Genomic DNA, 20,652 nt, shown 5'->3' on the forward strand with positions numbered 1-20,652 from the left:
AGTGCAGCACTTCCTCAGTGCTGACCCTCTGCAAATGCGCCATTCCCTCAGTACTGACCCTCTGACAGTGCAGCAGCTCCTCAGTACTGACCCTCTGACAGTACAGCACTCCCTCAGTACTGACCCTCTGACAGTACAGCACTCCCTCAGTACTGACCCTCTGACAGTGCAGCACTCCCTCAGTACTGACCCTCTGACAGTGCAGCACCTACTCAGTACTGACCCTCTGACAGTGCAGCACTCCCTCAGTACTGACCCTCTGACAGTGCAGCACTCCCTCAGTACTGACCCTCTGACAGTGCAGCACCTACTCAGTACTGACCCTCTGACAGTGCAGCACTCCCTCAGTACTGACCCTCTGACAGTGCAGCACTCCCTCAGCACTGACCCTCTGACAGTGCAGCACTCCCTCAGTACTGACCCTCTGACAGTACAGCACTCTCTCACTACTGACCCTCTGTCAGTGCAGCACTCCCTCAGTACTGACCCTCTGACAGTGCAGCAGCTCCTCAGAACTGACCCTCTGACAGTGCAGCACTTCCTCAGTGCTGACCCTCTGCAAATGCGCCATTCCCTCAGTACTGACCCTCTGACAGTGCAGCAGCTCCTCAGTACTGACCCTCTGACAGTGCAGCCCTCCCTCAGTACTGACCCTCTGACAGTACAGCACTCCCTCAGTACTGGTTCTCGTACAGTGCAGCACTGTCTCAGTACTGACCGTCTGACAGTGTAGCACTCCCTCGGTACTGACCCAATCACAGTGCAGCACTCCCTCAGTACTGATGCTCTGACAGTGCAGCTCCCCCTCAGTACTGACCTTTGTACAGTGCAGCACTCCCACAGAACTGGCTCTCTGATAGTGCAGCACTCCCTCAGTGGTGACCCTTTAACAGTGCAGCACTCCCTCAGTACTGACCCTCTGACAGTGCAGCCCTCCCTCAGAGCTGGCTCTCTGATAGTGCAGCACTCCCTCAGTACCACCCCTCAGACAGTGCAGCATTCCCTTAGTACTGACCCTCTTGACAGTGCAGCACTCCCTCAGTACTGACACTCTGACAGTGCAGCACTCCCTCAGTACTGACCCTCTGACAGTGCAGCACTCCCTCAGCACTGACCCTCTGACAGTGCAGCACTCCCTCAGTACTGGCCCTCTGACAGTGCAGCGCTCCCTCAGTACTGATCCTCTGACAGTGCAGCGCTCCCTCAGTACTGACCCTCCGACAGTGCAGCGCTCCCTCAGTACTGACCCTCTGATAGTGCAGCACTCCCTCAGTACTGACCCTCTGCTCATGCAGCACTCCCTCAGTACTGACCCTCTGACAGTGCAACACCCCGTCAGTACTGACCCTCTGACAGTACAGCACTCCCTCACTACTGACCCTCTGACAGAGCAGCACTCCCTTAGTACTGACCCTATGACAGTGCAGCACTCCCTCAGTACTGACCCTCTGACAGTGCAGCACCTCCTCAGTACTGACCCTCTGAAAGCGCAGCACTCCCTCAGCACTGACCCTCTGTCAGTGCAGCACTCCCTCAGTACTGACCCTCTGACAGTGCAGCGCTCCCTCAGTACTGACCCTCTGACAGTGCAGCACTCCCTCAGTACTGACCCTCTGACAATGCAGCACTCCCTCACTACTGACCCTCTGACAATGCAACACCCCCTCAGTACTGACCATCTGACAGTGCAGCACTCCCTCAGTACTGATCCGATGACTGTGCAGCACTCTCTCAGTACTGACCCTCTGACAGTGCAGCACCTCCTCAGTACTGACCCTCTGACAGTGCAGCACTTCCTCAGTACTGACCCTCTGCAAATGCGCCATTCCCTCAGTACTGACCCTCTGACAGTGCAGTACTCCCTCAGTACTGACCCTCTGATAGTGCAGCATTCCCTCAGTACTGACCCTCCGACAGTGCAGCACTCCCTCAGTACTGACCCTCTGACAGCGCAGCACTCCCTCAGTGCTGGCCCTCTGACAGTGCAGCACTCCCTCAGTCCTGGACCTCTGACAGTGCAGCACTTCCTTCGAGGCTTAGTGTGTCCGGGATACGGAGCGAAGGTGAGGGTGTAGTTTGTCCTGGTGGTTGTTTTACATGTCAATTGTGAAAGGAGACAGTAATTACACAGATACCTCTGAGTGCGATCACTGACCAGGCACAAAAACTCTGTGAAATATCATTCCATCACACAATGCAGTGTCAGCAGACCCCCGGCCGGGAATTGGACATGCAAATTGGATTCCGGGGACACTGGGAAATGTCAGAAGGGTGACAGGAACAATGATGTGCCTCTGTACCTGCCCCGCTGTGCTGTGAAGAGAGCGACTCCTCACTCTTTGCTGAACGCAGTGTCACTGTCTCCCCACGGCTACCTGTGACAGGAGAGAGAACACGTCAGGTACTCCGTTAAAAAACATCCTTACCAGGGGGACTTCCGGTGGCGGCTATGAAGGAGTAAGTCGCACATTTGGTGGCTCCCACTCGCGTCGGACTTTGGACCTTTTCCCCCGATTTTTTACCGGACTTGATTTGAAAAAATCGATGACAGAGGCAATTGTGTTCTGGATTCCCTCATCGGTGCATGGAGACGAGGAATAGAATTGCTTGCAAAGGCAGAGACAGACGGACAGAGAAGGCTTGGGCTGAAGCTGCAGTGGGAGACAGCATGGAGGATGACCGGACCTCTGGCTTGTCACCCCAGTGGTCAACGTAGCAGCTGATGCATGTTATCCAGGAGGGCATCGCCAAGCAGAAGCAGGACTGCTTAGACCCAATAAAAGAGTCAATTGAGCGGCTGGAGCCTAGATTGGACGCCAAAGATCGGGCGATCCAGAAAGTTGAGAAGGCGCTGCTGGCTGACCAGGAGGAACATCAAAAGCGGTGGAGTTGGAGGTGGGGATGCTGAGAGACCAGCAGAAAAGGCTCCTGGAGAATGCGGAGGACCGAGAGAATAGGTCCCGCCGGCAGAATCTGAGGATCGTTCGGCTCCCAGAGGGGTCCGTAGGAGCGGATACTGGGGCACGTTCGAGAAGCTGCTGGGAGAAGGGGCATTCTCCCGGCCCTTGGAGGTGGACAGGGCTCACAGACGCTCTCGAGGAAGCCGCGAATGGGAGACCCCCCAAGTGCAATGGTGGTGAGATTCCACAGGTATTTGGATAAGGAGTGTATTTTACAGTGGGCCAAGCAGACACGGAGCTGTAATTGGGACAACAGTATCCTGCGGGTCTATCAGGACCTGAATGCAGAGGTGACCAGGAGAAGAGCGGGTTTTAACCAGATCAGGTGGACCCTTTTTAAGAAAAAGGTGAAGTTCGGACTGCTGTATCCGGCCCGTCTCTGGGTCACGCACGAGGAGCAACATTTTTATTTCGAGTCGCCTGAGGAAGCGCTGGACTTCGCGAAAAGGAAAGGACTGCTGGCAGACTGAGAACTTTTGAACTTTGCTGCAACATTCATGTTTTTAAAAGTTTCTCGTTTTTCGTTTTGTGGACGCTATTTGTAATGCCTCCTGTATTGATCTGGTGCCAGTTGCAGAGCTGAGTGAATTAAAGTTTACATTTGCACTGTTGGGGGATGGAAGTGTGTTTGTTTAGATGCTGAATCTCTTGCTTGATCTTTTCTTTCTTGAGCGGGTTTTTTTTTTCTGTCAGGCAATTGTGTTGGGATTGTTTGTCATCTGAATATGTGTGTATGAGCGGGTTGGGGAGGAAACAATAGGTGAGGGAATGTCTGGCGCCAGGGGTAGGGGCCACCAATCTAGCTGGGCGGGCTAGCTCACGGAAGCTCACGGGGTGAGCAGATGTTAGTCGTATCAAAGGGGTTGATTTACATTGTGCTGTTACTAGGGGGAGAGGGGGTAAAATGTTCTGCTGACGAGGGAGGGACTGTTGCTGAGGGACACGGGCTGGAGACTGGCCCAAGAAAGGTGATGGCTGATCAGTGAAGGGGGGGGCGATGAGCCCCCCAACTAGACTGATCGTCTGGAATGTTCGAGGGCTAAATGGGTCGGTCAAGAGGGCACGCATGTTCGTGTATCTGAGGGGACTGAAGGTGGACATGGTAATGCTGCAGGAGTCGCACCTTAGAGTAGTTGACCAGATTAGATTAAGGAAAGGTTGGGTCGGACAGGTTTTTCACTCGGGACTAGACACGAAGACCAGGGGGTCGCAATCCTGATCAACAAACAGGTGGTGTTTGAGGCAGAAAGAATAGTTTTGGATGTGGGAGGTCCGTACATTATGGTCAGTGGGAAACTGGAGGGAGTGCAGGTGGTAATAGTAAATGTAAATGCGCCGAATTGGGACGATGTGGAGTTTATAAAGAGGATGCTGGGGAAGATACAGGACCTGGATTCGCATGAGTTGGTCATGAGAGGGGACTTTAACACAGTTATTTACCCTGGTTTAGACCGGTCAAGCTCAAAAACGGGCAGGGTGCCAGCAATGGCACCCTGTATGCTTCATCCGATGCCAGTGCTTATGTAGTTACACTGTATATATTGTGTTGCCCTATTATGTATTTTCTTTTATTCCCTTTTCTTCCCATGTACTTAATGATCTGTTGAGCTGCTCGCAGAAAAATACTTTTCACTGAACCTCGGTACACGTGACAATAAACAAATCCAATCCTAGGAAGCATTGAAGGTCCTGGTTAGAGGGCGCTGATCTTGATACGGGCCCAGAAGGTAGACAGGGCAGAGACGGACTGACTGGTAAAGGAGATACTACAGGTCGACAGGAGGTATGGGGAGACCCCAGTGGCAGGGTTTTTAAGGGAACGGCGGAGTTTGGCTTGTTAACCACAGGGAGGGCGGTGGAGCAGCTGAGAAAGGCAAGGGGGCGATTTATGAGCATGGAGAGAAGGTCAGCAGAATGCTGGCACAGCAGCTTAGAAAGAGGGAGGCAGCCAGGGAGATAGGGAAAGTAAAGGATGGAGATGGGAACCTGGTGGGAGACTCAGCAGGGGTGAATAAGGCGTTTAAGGAGTTTTATAGTAGGTTGTATGAGTCGGAACCCCCAGCGGGGCCAGGGGGGATGTGGCACTTCCAAGGGGGGGCTGAATTTCCCGAAGGTGGATGGGGAGCTGGTAGAAGGGCTGGGGGCCCCGATCGGGATGGAAGAGATAGCGGAGGGTCTGAAGGCCATGCAGTCGGGTAAAGCCCTGGGGCCGGACTGGTACCCAGTGGAGTTCTATAAAAAGTTCTTTGGGATATTGGGGCCGTTGTTGATGAGGACATTCAATGAGGCAAAGGAGAGAGGGGTGCTGCCCCCGACGATATCACAGGCCACGATTTTGCTGATCCTGAAGCGGGACAAGAACCCGGAGCTATGTGGGTCCTACAGGCCGATATCCCTGTTGAATGGTGACGCCAAACTGCTGGCCAAAATTTTGTCCTCTAGGATTGAGGATTGTGTTCTGGACGTCATTGGGGAGGACCAGATGGGGTTTGTTCAGGGAAGTTAGTTGGTGGCCAATGTAAGAAGGCTATTAAACGTGATCATGATGCCCCTGGAAGGTAGGGAGGTGGAGGTGGTGGTCGCAATGGACGCAGGGAAGGCCTTTGATCGAGTAGAATGGGAATATCTCTGGGAGGTACTGGGATGGTTCGGATTTGGGCGGGGCTTTATTGACTGGGTCAGGTTGCTGTATCAGGCACCTGTGTGAGCGTACGGACGAATCAGACAACATTGGATTATTTTAGGCTGCATTGGAACACAGAGTCTCACTTCACGCAGACGACCTGCTCCTGTATGTATCAGGCCCAGCAGAGGGGATGGAAGAAATCATGAGGATGCTGTGGGAATTTGGCTGGATTTTGGGATATAAATATACCTATGGGGAAAAGTGAGATGTTTACGGTCCAGGCGAGGGGACAGTAGAGGTGACTGGGGAAGCTGCCGTTTAGAGTGGTCGGGGGGGGGGGGGGGACACGATTTTCGGAGGTGGGGGTGGGACTGGCTCCCATTGTCACTGGCTGGGAGGGTGCAGACGGTGAAGATGATGGTCCTCCCGAGATTCCTGTTTGTGTTAGTGTCTCCCCATCTTTACTCCACGGTCCTTTTTTAAACGGGTCAATAAAGTGATCACTGGCTTTGTTTGGGCGGGCAAGACCCCGCGAGTAAGGAAGGTAATGCTTGAGTGGAGTCGGGGTGAGAGCGGGCTGGTGCTGCCAAACTTCAGTAACTATTATTGGGCGGTGAATATAGCCATGATCAGGAAGTGGGTGGTGGGGGAGGGTCGGCATGGGAGCGTATGGAGGCGGCTTCATATAAGAGCACCAGCTTGGGGGTGTTGATAACAGCGCCTCTGCCGTTCCCGCCAGCACGGGACTCCACCAGGCCCGTGGTGGTGGCAGCCCTGAGAGTCTGGGGGCAATGGAGAAGACATGTAGGAGCAGAGGAAGCATCGGTTTGATCTTCAATCTATAATATTCACCGGTTTGCCCCGGAAGTATGGACGGGGGATTTCGGAGCTGGCAGAGAGCAGAGATTGAGAGGATGGGGGATATGTTTATAGAGGGGAGCTTTCCTAGCTTGAGGGAGCTGGAGGAGAAATTTGGATTGGTGAGGGGAAAACGATTTCAGGTACCTGCAGGCACGGGACTTCCTATGTAGGCAGGTCTCCACCGTCCCGCTCCTACCACCAAGGGGGATACAGGACAGGGTAGTTTCCAGAGGGTAGGTGGGAGAAGGGAGCGTCTCTGACATTTACAAGGAACTTATGGGTTCAGAGGAGACGCAGACTGAGGAGCTGAAGCACAAGTGGGAAGAGGAGTTGGGAGGAGAGATAGAGGATGGTCCATGGGTGGGTGCGTTGAGTAGAGACAACACGTCCACAACATGTGCCAGGCTCAACCTGATACAGTTCAAGGTCGTTCACCGGGTCCACATGACAGTGGCCTGGATGAGCAGATTCTTTTGGGTAGAAGATAGGTGCGCAAGGTGCGCGTGAGGGCCAGCGAACCATGTCCACATGCTTTGGACATGTCCAAAGCTTAGGGGATTATGGCAGGGGTTTGCAGATGTCATGTCCATTGTGTTAAAAAGAGGTACTGCACGGGGCTAGATACAGAGTAAAGCTTCCTCTACACTGTCCCCATCAAACACTCCCAGGACAGGTACAGCACAGGGTTAGATACAGAGTAAAGCTCCCTCTACACTGTCCTCATCAAACACTCCCAGGACAGATACAGCATGGGTTAGATACAGAGTAAAGCTCCCTCTACACTGTCCCCATCAAACACTCCCAAAGCTCCCTCTACACTGTCCCCATCAAACACTCCCAGGACAGGTACAGCACGGGGTTAGATACAGAGTAAAGCTCCTTCTACGCTGTCCCCATCAAACACTCCCAGGACAGGTACAGCACGGGGTTAGATATAGAGTAAAGCTCCTTCTACGCTGTCCCCATCAAACACTCCCAGGACAGGTGCAGCATGGGGTTAGATACAGAGTAAAGCTCCCTCTACACTGTCCCCATCAAACACTCCCAGGACAGGTACAGCACGGGGTTAGATACAGAGTAAAGCTCCCTCTACACTGTCCCCATCAAACATTCCCAGGACAGGTACAGCATGGGGTTAGATACAGAGTAAACCTCCCTCTACACTGTCCCCATCAAACATTCCCAGGACAGGTACAGCATGGGGTTAGATACAGAGTAAAGCCCCCTCTACAATGTCCCCATCAAGCACTCCCAGGACAGAGGTGGCGATTTTCGGGGTGTCGGAAGACCCGGGAATCCAGGAGGAGAAAGAGGCAGACGTTCTGGCCTTTGCTTCCCTGGTAACCCGGAGACAGATACTATTAGCTTGGAGGGACCCAAAGCTCCCGATGTCGGAGACCTGGCTATCGGACATGGCTAGCTTTCTCTGTTTGGAGAAAATCAAGTTCGCCTTGAGAGAGTCACTGTTAGGGTTCGCCTGGAAGTGGCAACCGTTCATCAACTTCTTTGCGGAAAATTAATCGTCAGCAGAAATGGGGGGGGGGGTGGGTTAGTTTAGTTTTGAGTTAGTGGGTTAATAAAGCTGGGACCTGTAAGGGAGGAAACAGGCTTTAGCACAATGTTTATAGATTCACGTACATTGTTTATTTTGCTTTGTTGTCAAACCAAAAAAATACCTCAATAAAATGTTTATATAAAAAAAAAACATCCTTACCAGAAGGTACGTAACCCCGTGCTGTACCTGTCCTGGGAGTGTTTGATGGGGACAGTGTAGAGGGAGCTTTTCCTGTATCTAATCCCGTGCTGTACCTGCCCTGGGAGTGTTTGATGGGGACGGTGCAGAGGGAGCTTTACTCCGTATCTAACCCCGTCTGTACCTGTCCTGGGAGTGTTTGATGAGGACAGTGTAGAGGGAACCTTACTCTGTATCTAATCCTGTGCTGTACCTTTTCTGGGAGTGTTTGATGGGGACAGTGTAGAGGGAGCTTTACTCTGTATCTAACCCTGTGCTGTCCCTGTCCTGGGAGTGTTTGATGAGGACAATGTAGAGGGAGATTTACTCTGTATCTAATCCTGTGCTGTACCTTTTCTGGGAGTGTTTGATGGGGACAGTGTGGAGGGAACTTTATTCTGTATCTCACCCCGTGTTGTACCTGTCCTGGGAGTGTTTGATGGGGACAGTGGAGACGGAATTTTACTCTGTATCTAACCCTGTGCTGTACCTGACCTGGGAGTGTTTGAGAGGGAGCTTTACTCTGTATCTAACCCCGTACTGTACCTGGCCTGGGAGTGTTTGATGGGGACAGTGTAGAGGGATCATTACTCTGTATCTAACCCCGTGCTGTACCTGTCCTGGGAGTGTTTGATGGGGACAGTGTAGAGGGAGCTTTACTCTGTATCTAACCCCGTGCTGGGAGTATTTGATGGAGACAGTATAGAGGGAGCTTTACTCTGTATCTAACCCTGTGCTGTCCCTGTCCTGGGAGTGTTTGATGAGGACAATGTAGAGGGAGATTTACTCTGTATCTAATCCTGTGCTGTACCTTTTCTGGGAGTGTTTGATGGGGACAGTGTGGAGGGAACTTTATTCTGTATCTCACCCCGTGTTGTACCTGTCCTGGGAGTGTTTGATGGGGACAGTGGAGACGGAATTTTACTCTGTATCTAACCCTGTGCTGTACCTGACCTGGGAGTGTTTGAGAGGGAGCTTTACTCTGTATCTAACCCCGTACTGTACCTGGCCTGGGAGTGTTTGATGGGGACAGTGTAGAGGGATCATTACTCTGTATCTAACCCCGTGCTGTACCTGTCCTGGGAGTGTTTGATGGGGACAGTGTAGAGGGAGCTTTACTCTGTATCTAACCCCGTGCTGGGAGTATTTGATGGAGACAGTATAGAGGGAGCTTTACTCTGTATCTCACCCCATGCTGTACCTGTCCTGGGAGTGTTTGATGGGGATAGTGTAGAGGGAGCTTTACTCTGTATCTAACCCAATGCTGTACCTGTCCTGGGAATGTTTGATGGGGACAGTGTAGAGGGAGCTTTACTCTGTATCTAACAACATGCTGTACCTGTCCTGGGAGTGTTTGATGGGGACAGTGTAGAGGGAGCTTTACTCTGTATCTAACCCCGTGCTGTACCTGTCCTGGGAGTGTTTGATAGGTAGTATCACTGTTCACTGGTCTGATGTTTGTGTGAATTGGTTTCACTCCCTCTACCTGTGTCCGTCTCAATCCTGTTGAACACCTCCAGTTGGGACTTTCTTCGTGATAATGCGGACACCTTTCCTATTGCGAAGATGGTTTTCCAGCTTCCTCCTCCAGCTTTCCGCATCTTCCCAACGTCCTTCCTCCTGTGGAGAAACATCAGTCAGGAACACACATGTGAGTTTAGGCTTCCTGTGAGTCGAGTCACATCCTCACTCAGTTCTGTTACTGTGCGCAGTTACTGGGCAGTCTTTTTACTTCCCAAGGACTGGATCATCATCCACTATGATGGGTTCAGATTGATAATAACTGCCCCACAGCTGGTCACCCAGTGTCTCTCAGTTTTTCTGACAGACTTCAGTGTTTGAACATAGAACAGTACAGCACAGAACAGGCCCTTCGGCCCTCGATGTTGTGCCGAGCCATGATCACCCTACTCAAAACCACGTATCCACCCTATACCCGTAACCCAACAAGACTTCCCAGTGTCTGGCCCACTGTACCAGAGAGAAATCCCAGTGTGTGACCCACTCTGCCAGAGAGACTTCCCAGTGTCTTATCCACTCTGCCAGAGAGACTTTCCAGTGTGTGGCCCACTGTACCAGAGAGACATCCCAGTGTCTTACCCACTTTGCCAGAAACTTCCCAGTGTCTGGCCCACTGTACCAGAGAGAAATCCCAGTGTGTGACCCACTCTGCCAGAGAGACATACCAGTGTGTGACCCACTGTCCCAGAGAGACCACCCAGTGTCTTATCCACTCTGCCAGAGAGACTTTCCAGTGTGTGACCCACTGTACCAGAAATACGTCCCAGTGTCTGACCCACTCTGCCAGAGAGACTTCCCAGTGTCTGGCCCACTGTACCAGAGAGACTTCCCAGTGTCTGACCCACTGTACCAGAGAGACTTCACAGTGTCTGACCCACTCTGCCAGAGAGACCTCCCAGTGTCTTACCCACTCTGCCAGAGGGACTTTCCAGTGTCTTACCCACTCTGCCAGAGGGACTTCCCAGTGTCTTACCGACTCTGCCAGAGGGCCTTCCCAGTGTCTTACCCACTGTACCAGAGAGACTTCACAGTGCATGACCTACTCTGCCAGAGAGACTTCCCAGTGTCTGACCTACTCTGCCAGAGAGACTTCCCAGTGTCTTACCTACTCTGCCAGAGAGACTTCTCAGTGTGTGACCCGCTGTACCAGAGGGATTTCCCAGTGTCTTACCCACTCTGCCAGAGAGACTTCCCAGTGGCTGAACCAGTGTACTAGAGAAACTTCCCAGTGTCTTACCCACTCTGCCAGAGAGTCTTCCCAGTATCTGACCCACTCTGCCAGAGGGACTTCCCAGTATCTGACCCACTCTGCCAGAGAGTCTTCCCAGTGTCTTACCCACTCTGCCAGAGAGTCTTCCCAGTATCTGACCCACTCTGCCAGAGTCTTCCCAGTGTCTTACCCACTCTGCCAGAGAGTCTTCCCAGTATCTGACCCACTCTGCCAGAGAGTCTTCCCAGTGTCTAACCCACTGGACCAGAGAGACTTCCCAGTATCTGACCCACTCTGCCAGAGAGTCTTCCCAGTGTCTTACCCACTCTGCCAGAGAGACTTCCCAGTGTCTTACCCACTCTGCCAGAGAGTCTTCCCAGTATCTGACCCACTCTGCCAGAGAGTCTTCCCAGTGTCTAACCCACTGGACCAGAGAGACTTCCCAGTATCTGACCCACTCTGCCAGAGTCTTCCCAGTTTCTTACCCACTCTGCAAGAGAGTCTTCCCAGTATCTGACCCACTCTGCCAGAGAGTCTTCCCAGTATCTGACCCACTCTGCCAGAGTCTTCCCAGTGTCTTACCCACTCTGCAAGAGAGTCTTCCCAGTATCTGACCCACTCTGCCAGAGTCTTCCCAGTGTCTTACCCACTCTGCAAGAGAGTCTTCCCAGTATCTGACCCACTCTGCCAGAGACTCTTCCCAGTATCTGACCCACTCTGCCAGAGGGACTTCCCAGTGTCTAACCCACTGGACCAGAGAGACTTCCCAATGCATGACCCACTCTGCCCGAGAGAGTTCCCAGTTTCTGATCCACTGCACCAGATTGACTTCCCAGTGCAGGACCCACTGTACCAGAGAGACTTCCTAGTGTCTGACCCACTGCACCAGAGATATTTCCCGGTGTCTTACACACTGTACCAAAGAGACTTCCCAGTGTGTGACCCACTCTGCTAGAGAGACGTCCCAGAGTCTTACCCACTCTGCCAGAGAGACTTCGCAGTATCTGACCTACTGTACCGGAGGGACTTCCCAGAGTCTTACGGACTCTGCCAGAGAGACGTCCCAATGTGTGACCCACTGTACCAGACAGACTTCCCAGTGGCTTAGCCACTCTGCCAGATAGACTTCCCAGAGTCTTACCCACTCTGCCAGAGAGACGTCCCAGTGCCTGACCTACTGTACCAGAGAGACTTCCCAGTGTGTGACCCACTGTACCAGACAGACTTCCCAGTGTGTGACCCACTGTACCAGAGAGACTTCCCAGTGCCTGACCTACTGTACCAGAGAGACGTCCCAGTGTCTTACCCACTCTGCCAGAGACACTTCACAGTGTCCGACCAACTCTGCCAGACACTCTTCACAGTGTCTTACCCACTCTGCCAGAGAGACTTCCCAGTGTCTGACCCACTGTACCAGAGAGACTTCCCAGTGTCTGCCCCACTGTACCAGAGAGATTTCCCAATGTCTTACCCACTGTACCAGAGATACTTCCCAGTGCATGACCCACTCTGCCAGATAGACTTCCCAGAGTCTGACCCGCTGTACCAGAGAGGCTTCCCAGTGTCTGACCCACTGTACCAGAGAAACTACCCAGTATCTGACCTACTGTACCTCAGAGACTTCCCAGTGTGTGACCCACTGTACCAGTGAGACTTCCCAGTGTGTGACCCACTGTACCAGAGAGGCTTCCCAGTGTATGACCCTCTGTACCAGAGAGACTTCCCAGTGTGTGACCCACTGTACCAGAGAGACTTCCCAGTATCTGACCCACTGCACCAGAGAGACTTCCCAGTGTGTGACCCACTCTGCCAGAGAGACTTCCCAGTGTGTGACCCACTGTACCAGAGAGACTTCCCAGTGTGTGACCCACTGTACCAGAGAGACTTCCCAGTATCTGACCCACTCTGAGATTGGATGAGGGAGTGGGGGTGTTGGGTTTTTTGAGGTGGCAGAATGCCTTGGTCCTTTCCATCCTCACCTGCCAGTTGCCGTGTGGATGGGGCGGAGTTGTTCGTATACAGCTCCTGTTCCTTCATCTCCCTGAGCCAATGAACGGGCCTGAGCTTCCTCAATAGTCAGCAATCTGTTGGCCAGCGAGGGAATCAGTGTGGACTTTGGTCGGTGCAGGTTGCTGTGACCTGAGAGGAATCACAGCAAAGTTAGACATAAATTACAGTACAGCCAGCAAAGCAGAAACCTCTCCGAAATTTCCCCAGTGAGAGTCAGTGTGTGTGGAACCCGTACCCCAGTGAGAGTCAGTGTGCGTGGGACCCATACCCCAGTGAGAGTCAGTGTGCGTGGGACCCATACCCCAGTGAGAGTCAGTGTGTGTGGGACCCGTACCCCAGTGAGAGTCAGTGTGTGCGGAACCCATACCCCAGTGAGAGTCAGTGTGTGTGGGACCCGTACCCCAGTGACAGTCAGTGTGTGTGGAACCCGTACCCCAGTGAGAGTCAGTGTGTGTGGAACCCGTACCCCAGTGAGAGTCAGTGTGTGTGGAACCCGTACCCCAGTGAGAGTCAGTGTGTGTGGAACCCGTACCCCAGTGAGGGTCAGTGTGTGTGGAACCCGTACCCCAGTGAGGGTCAGTGTGTGTGGAACCCGTACCCCAGTGAGGGTCAGTGTGTGTGGAATCCGTACCCCAGTGAGGGTCAGTGTGTGTGGAACCCGTACCCCAGTGAGAGTCAGTGTGTGTGGGACCCGTACCCCAGTGAGAGTCAGTGTGTGTGGAACCTGTATCCCAGTGAGAGTCAGTGTGTGGAACCTGTACCCCAGTGAGAGTCAGTGTGTGTGGAACCCGTACCCCAGTGAGAGTCAGTGTGTGTGGAACCCGTACCCCAGTGAGGGTCAGTGTGTGTGGAACCCGTTCCCCAGTGAGTGTCAGTGTGTGTGGAACCCGTACCCCAGTGATAGTCAATGTGTGTGGAACCTGTACCTCAGTGAGAGTCAGTGTGTGTGGAACCCGTACCCCAGTGAGAGTCAGTGTGTGTGGGACCCGTACCCCAGTGAGAGTCAGTGTGTGTGGGACCCGTACCCCAGTGACAGTCAGTGTGTGTGGAACCCGTACCCCAGTGAGAGTCAGTGTGTGTGGAACCCGTACCCCAGTGAGAGTCAGTGTGTGTGGAACCCGTAGCCCAGTGAGAGTCAGTGTGTGTGGAACCCGTACCCCAGTGAGAGTCAGTGTGTGGAACCTGTACCCCAGTGAGAGTCAGTGTGTGTGGAACCCGTACCCCAGTGAGAGTCAGTGTGTGTGGAACCTGTACCCCAGTGAGGGTCAGTGTGTGTGGAACCTGTACCTCAGTGAGAGTCAGTGTGTGTGGAACCCGTACTCCACTGAGAGTCAGTGTGTGTGGAACCCGTACCCCAGTGAGAGTCAGTGTGTGTGGAACCCGTACCCCAGTGAGAGTCAGTGTGTCTGGAACCCGTACCCCAGTGAGGGTCTGTGCGTGTGGGACCAGTGAGAGTCAGTGTGTGTGGAACCCGTACCCCAGTGAGAGTCAGTGTGTGTGGAACCCGTACCCCAGTGAGAGTCAGTGTGTGTGGAACCCGTACCCCAGTGAGAGTCAGTGTGTGTGGAACCCGTAGCCCAGTGAGAGTCAGTGTGTGGAACCTGTACCCCAGTGAGAGTCAGTGTGTGTGGAACCCGTACCCCAGTGAGAATCAGTGTGTGTGGAACCTGTACCCCAGTGAGGGTCAGTGTGTGTGGAACCTGTACCCCAGTGAGAGTCAGTGTGTGTGGAACCCGTACCCCAGTGAGGGTCAGTGTGTGTGGAACCCGTTCCCCAGTGAGGGTCAGTGTGTGTGAAACCTGTACCCCAGTGAGAGTCAGTGTGTGTGGAACCCGTTCCCCAGTGAGAGTCAGTGTGTGTGGAACCCGTACACCAGTGAGAGTCAGTGTATGTGGAACCCGTACCCCAGTGAGAGTCAGTGTGTGTGGAACCTGTACCCCAGTGAGAGTCAGTGTGTGTGGAACCCATACCCCAGTGAGAGTCAGTGTGTGTGGAACCCGTACCCCAGTGAGAGTCAGTGTTTGTGGAACCCGTACCCCAGTGAGAGTCAGTGTGTGTCGAACCCGTACCCCAGTGAGAGTCAGTGTGTGTGGAACCCGTACCCCAGTGAGAGTCAGTGTGTGTGGGACCCGAACCCCAGTGAGAGTCAGTGTGTGTGGGACCCGTACCCCAGTGAGAGTCAGTGTGTGTGGAACCTGTACCCCAGTGAGAGTCAGTGTGTGTGGAACCCGTACCCCAGTGAGAGTCAGTGTGTGTGGGACCCGTACCCCAGTGAGAGTCAGTGTGTGTGGAACCTGTACCCCAGTGAGAGTCAGTGTGTGTGGAACCTGTACCCCAGTGAGAGTCAGTGTGTGTGGAACCCGTACCCCAGTGAGAGGTGAGATTTTTAGGATCGAGGTGAAAGCTGTGGAGATAGTTAACAGTTGTCAGAGTTGAGAAGGCTGCGTGTGAATTGCTAAGCAGAGAATAAACGCTCCATTGAAAGCTCTATAAAATGAATGGGCAGCGACAGAAGCTCTGCAGATGTTGCCAAAGCAGGTTTCGTACCCAGCGCAGGTACGAGACCTCATCGGTTACCTTCAGTGCAGGCCAGATCCAGTCATTCCGTCAGTGACAGTCATTTCCCGAACCTTAATCTTACCAGATTCCAGATGAAACACACTGGATAAACAATTGTCAGCAACACGCTGATTTAGGAATAGATGCACATCATTAAATATCACAGCCGTTTAACATACACAATAGGGTCAAGCTACAAGACTATAAAACTCCCTCTTCACTGTCTCCATCAAACACTCCCAGGATAGGTACAGCACGGGGTGAGATACAGAGTAAAGCTCCCTCTGCAGTGTCTCCATCAATTATTCCCAGGACAGGTACAGCACAGGGTTAGAACAGTACAGCACAGAACAGGCCCTTCGGCCCTCGATGTTGTGCCAAGCATTGTCCGAAACCAAGATCAAGCTATCCCACTCCCTGTCATTCTGGTGTGCTCCATGTGCCTATCCAATAACTGCTTGAAAGTTCCGAAAGTGTCCAACTCCACTATCACAGCAGGCAGTCCATTCCACACCCTAACCACTCTCTGAGTAAAGAATCTACCTCGGACATCCCTCCAAAATCTCCCACCCTGAATCTTATAGTTATGCCCCCTTGTAACAGCTACATCCACCCAAGGAAATAGTCTCTGAACGTCCACTCTATCTATCCCCTATGATTCTCATACTAGATACAGAGTAAAGCTCCCTCCACACTGTCCCATCAAACACTCCAGGACAGGTACAGCACAGGGTTAGATACAGAGTAAAGCTCCCTCCACACTGTCCTCATCAAACACTCCCAGGACAGGTACATCACGGGGTTAGATACAGAGTAAAGCTCCCTCTGCACTGTCCCCATCAAACACTCCCAGGACAGGTACATCACGGGGTTAGATACAGAGTAAAGCTCCCTCTACACTGTCCCCATCAAACACTCCCAGGTCAGGTACAGCACGGGGTTACATACAGAGTAAAGCTCCCTCTGCACTGTCCCCATCAAACACTCCCAGGACAGGTACAGCACGGGGTTAGATACAGAGTAAAGCTCCCTCTGCACTGTCCCCATCAAACACTCCCAGGACAGGTACAGCACGGGGTTAGATACAGAGTAAAGCTCCCTCTGCACTGTCCCCATCAATCACTCCCAGGACAGGGACAGCATGGGGTTAGATACAGAGTAAAGCTCCCTCTACACTGTCTCCATCAAACACTCCCAGGACAGGTACAGCACGGGGTTAGATACAGAGTACTGTACTACTAGAGGCCCATTCACCCGCCCTCGAGCCTGTTACACAGGAATAGGAGAACCCATTCAGCCCCCTTGAGCCTGTTTACCATTCAATGTGAACCTTTGAATAACAAAACTTTCTCAAATCTCAGATTTTAAATTGCTAATTGATCAGTTGTACTTTGAGGAAGAGAAACCCAGCCTTCCTCCTGCCTGTGTGTATAGAATTGTTTCCGAATTCCAGCCCTGGTCAGAGACTCCCCCCAACAAGTGGGAATCATTTCTGTCTATCAGCCCTTATCTGCTTTCCTTAATATCCTGAACACTTCAATCAAATCCCTCCATTTAACCTTCTAAATCCCTGGGAATACGAGGCAAGTCTTTCTTTAATCTCTCCTCGTAATTTAACCTTTGCAGTCCCGGTCTCGTTGTGGTAAAATCAACACTGCGCTCCCTCCAAGATCAGCAGGGTAGCATGGTGGTTAGAATAAATGCTTCACAGCTCCAGGGTCCCAGGTTCGATTCCCGGCTGGGTCACTGTCTGTGTGGAGTCTGCACGTCCTCCCCCTGTGTGCGTGGGTTTCCTCCGGGTGCTCCGGTTTCCTCCCACAGACCAAAGATGTGCGGATTAGGTGGATTGGCCGTGCTAAATTGCCCGTAGTGTCCTAATAAAAAAAGTAAGGTTAAGGGGGGGGTTGTTGGGTTACGGGTATAGGGTGGATACGTGGGTTTGAGTAGGGTGATCATGGCTCGGCACAACATTGAGGGCCGAAGGGCCTGTTCTGTGCTGTACTGTTCTATGTTCCTGAGGAGTGGGGCCCAGAGCTCTTCACACCAACTCCATGTGTGGTCTGACCAGGGGCTTTTGTCTGGATGAAGCACGACTTCTACCCCCTTGTTATTGCAGTCCTCCAGATAGGAAGACCAGTGTTCCGCTAGTCACTCGGATTAACCTCCGTAACGGATCACGGTGTTGGGAATGAACACACACACATTGACCCCCCCAGGTCTCTTTGAAGCTTACTCTGGCTCTTGCCCGTCAGAAAGTGCCCTGGTCCACACAACTCAGATCGAAAATAGGCACGGCACGGTAGCACAGTAGTGAGCAATGCTGCCTCACAGCGCCGAGGACCCGGGTTCATCTCACCTTTGCCGACATTGACATTGCATCATTAACGTTAACCCCTTGAGCTGATCTATCAGCATCTCCCTGTCATTTTACTCACTGTCAGTGGCTCAGTACTGAGGGGGTGCTTCACTGTCAGAGGGTCAGTACTGAGGGAGTGCTGCACTGTCAGAGGGTCAGTACTGAGGGAATGCTGCACTGTCAGAGGGTCAGTACTGAGGGAGTGCTGCACTGTCAGAGGATCAGTACTGAGGGAGCGCTGAACTGCCAGAGGGTCAGTACTGAGGGAGTGCTGCACTGTCAGAGGATCACTACTGAGGAAGTGTTCTACTGCCAGAGGGTCAGTACTGAGGGAGGGCTGCACTGTCAGAGGGTCAGTACTGAGGGAGCGCTGCAGTGTCAGAGGGTCACTACTGAGGGAGTGTTCTACTGCCAGAGGGTCAGTACTGAGGGAGTGCTGCACTGTCAGGGAGTCAGTACCGAGGTAGTGCTGCATTGACAGAGGGTCAGTACTGAGGGAGTGCTGCATTGACAGAGGGTCATTACTGAGGGGGTGCTGCACTGACAGAGGGTCAGTACTGAGGGAGTGCTGCCCTGTCAGAGGGTCAGGACTGAGGGAGTGCTGCACTGTCATAGGGTCAGTACTGAATGAGTGCTGCATTGTCAGAGAGTCAGTACTGAGTGAGTGCTGCACTGTCAGAGAGTCAGTACTGAGGGAGTGCTGCATTGAAAGAGGGTCAGTACTGAGGGAGTGCTGCACTGTCAGAGGGTCACTACTGAGGGAGTGCTGCACTGTCAGAGGGTCAGTACTGAGGGAGTGCTGCACTGTCAGAGAGTCAGTACTGAGAGAGTGCTGCACTGTCGGACGGTCAGTACCGAGGGAGTGCTGCACTGTCAGGGTCAGTACTGAGGGAGTGCTGCACTGTCAGAGAGTCAGTACTGAGGGAGTGCTGCACTGTCTGAGGGTCAGTACTGAGGGAGTGCTACACTGTCAGACGGTCAATACTGAGGGAGTGCTGCACTGTCGGACAGCAAGTACTGAGGGAGTGCTGCACTGTCAGAGGGCCAGTACTGAGGGAGTGCTGCACTGTCAGGCGGTCAGTACTGAGGGAGTGCTGCACTGTCAGAGGGTCAGTACTGAGGGAGTGCTGCACTGTCTGAGGGTCAGTACTGAGGGAGTGCTGCACTGTCAGAAAGTCAGTACTGAGGGAGTGCTGCACTGTCTGAGGGTCAGTACTGAGGGAGTGCTGCACTGTCGGAGCATCAGTACTGAGGGAGTGCTGCACTGTCACAGGGTCAATACTGAGGGAATGCTGCACTGTCACAGGGTCAGTACTGAGGGAATGCTGCACTGTCACAGGGGGCAAAATTCTCCGACCCCCAGCAGGGTCGGAGAAACGCCTGGGGGCGCCTAAAATCCCACCCCCGCCGGGGGAGTGGCGGGGGCAGGAATCTCGCAACTCCGATCGGAGAGGCCCCTGCGGCGATTCTCCGGCCCGGATCGGCCGAAGTCCCACCGCTGGGAGGCCTCTCCCGCCGCCGAGGTTTAAACCACCTCTGGAACGGCGGGCTCAGCGGCGCGAGCAGGCCCCCGGGGTCCTGGGGGGGTGGGGGGCAATCGAACCCCGGGGGGTGCCCCCACGGTGGCCTGGCCCGCGATCGGGGCCCTCCCCTCAGAGTCCGGGACAGTGCCCTGGCTGCACTAGTTTCTTCCGCATCCGCCATGACCTCCGCCATGGCGGAAGTGGAAGAGAACCCCACATCGCGCATGCGCCGGTAGTGACGTCAGCGGCCAGCTGCCGCTGACGTCAGTGCCGGCGCATGCGCGGACCGGCGAAAGCCTTTCGGCCAGCCCCGCTGCCGGGGGCGCCGGTTTTTTGCGCCGGTCTTCTGGTGGCAACCGCTCCGGCGCGGGGCTGGCCCCCAAAGGTGGGGAGAATTCCCCACCTTTGGGGAGGCGCGACCCCTGAGTGGTTGGCGCCACTCCCCTACTCCGGGACCCTCCGTCACGCCGGGTAGGGGAGAATGCCACCCAGGGTCAGTACTGAGGGAATGCTGCACTGTCAGAGGTGCCGTGCGCGAGATGCAATGTAAACCCAGCCCCCTCTCCGCCTGGTGAAATGGTATGAAAGATCTCAGGGTTCCGGAGGTGGAGGGCTATGATTTATATGAAGCCGTGATGCAATGGGTGGCAGGATTAAGGTGCACAAGTCACAGTGATCGATAATGAGACAGTTCAAACCAAAAGAAAGGCTGTTTATTGGGAAGTGAAAGTGCAAAGAGGTTTTGAAAGTGGGAACGGAGAATCTGAGCAGTCCTGTAAGAGTTAATCCTGGCAGGAGAACCCCACGCTCTCCCAGTGCACAGTGCGGTCCTCACAGTGCGTGACACACACCTGTCCATCTGTTGTTCAAAACAAGCGATTCAAATTCCCCCGTGGGTTGGAAAGAGACCTCTCCCCCAATGTTCACAAGTCCATTTCACAGTGTTTGTTTTGACAGGTCACTTATACTCGGGAATCTCTTGTAGCTGCGAGTCTGTACTCAACACTTGCAGATCTCGCCCGTCCAGCCTGGGATCCTGAATTTGCTGTGCTTTGTACAGGGCCTCCTCCAGTGTCAGGAGTCTGTGTTTTTCCGAAGGTTGGCAGGACATTTTGCGAGGAGGCAGCGAGACACCGAACTCTGACACTGAAATGTCCAAAATAACATCTTACCACCATTTCAAAACAGAGGCTGCCCAGGGAGAGACACCTCTCACCCCGGAACTTACCATGCCCAATCGCTCGAGCTCAATTAACACATTCCACTCAAAATCCCTGCTGCGGGAGTGAGTACC

At 53.4% G+C, this 20,652-nt stretch overlaps 1 protein-coding gene across 6 annotated transcripts in view; it reads right to left on the reverse strand.

Moving 5' to 3' along the window:
- The window catches only part of LOC119974221 (rho GTPase-activating protein 32-like), a 223,389-nt gene that overhangs the window by 15,438 nt on the left and 187,299 nt on the right, over positions 1-20,652 (reverse strand). For 5 of the 6 annotated variants that reach the window (XM_038812981.1, XM_038812977.1, XM_038812979.1 and 2 more), the window contains 3 exons: positions 12,890-13,049; positions 9,666-9,799; positions 2,301-2,375 (listed from right to left, as the gene is read on the reverse strand). In XM_038812981.1, coding sequence (XP_038668909.1) covers positions 2,301-2,375; positions 9,666-9,799; positions 12,890-13,049 — 369 coding nt within the window. Of the gene's footprint in view, positions 1-2,300; positions 2,376-9,665; positions 9,800-12,889; positions 13,050-20,049; positions 20,505-20,652 lie in introns of those variants that run through there. The other variant, XM_038812982.1, reaches the window with a different exon arrangement.

Source organism: Scyliorhinus canicula, chromosome 12, assembly GCF_902713615.1.
Source record: "Scyliorhinus canicula chromosome 12, sScyCan1.1, whole genome shotgun sequence".
NCBI classification, from domain to species: domain Eukaryota; kingdom Metazoa; phylum Chordata; class Chondrichthyes; order Carcharhiniformes; family Scyliorhinidae; genus Scyliorhinus; species Scyliorhinus canicula.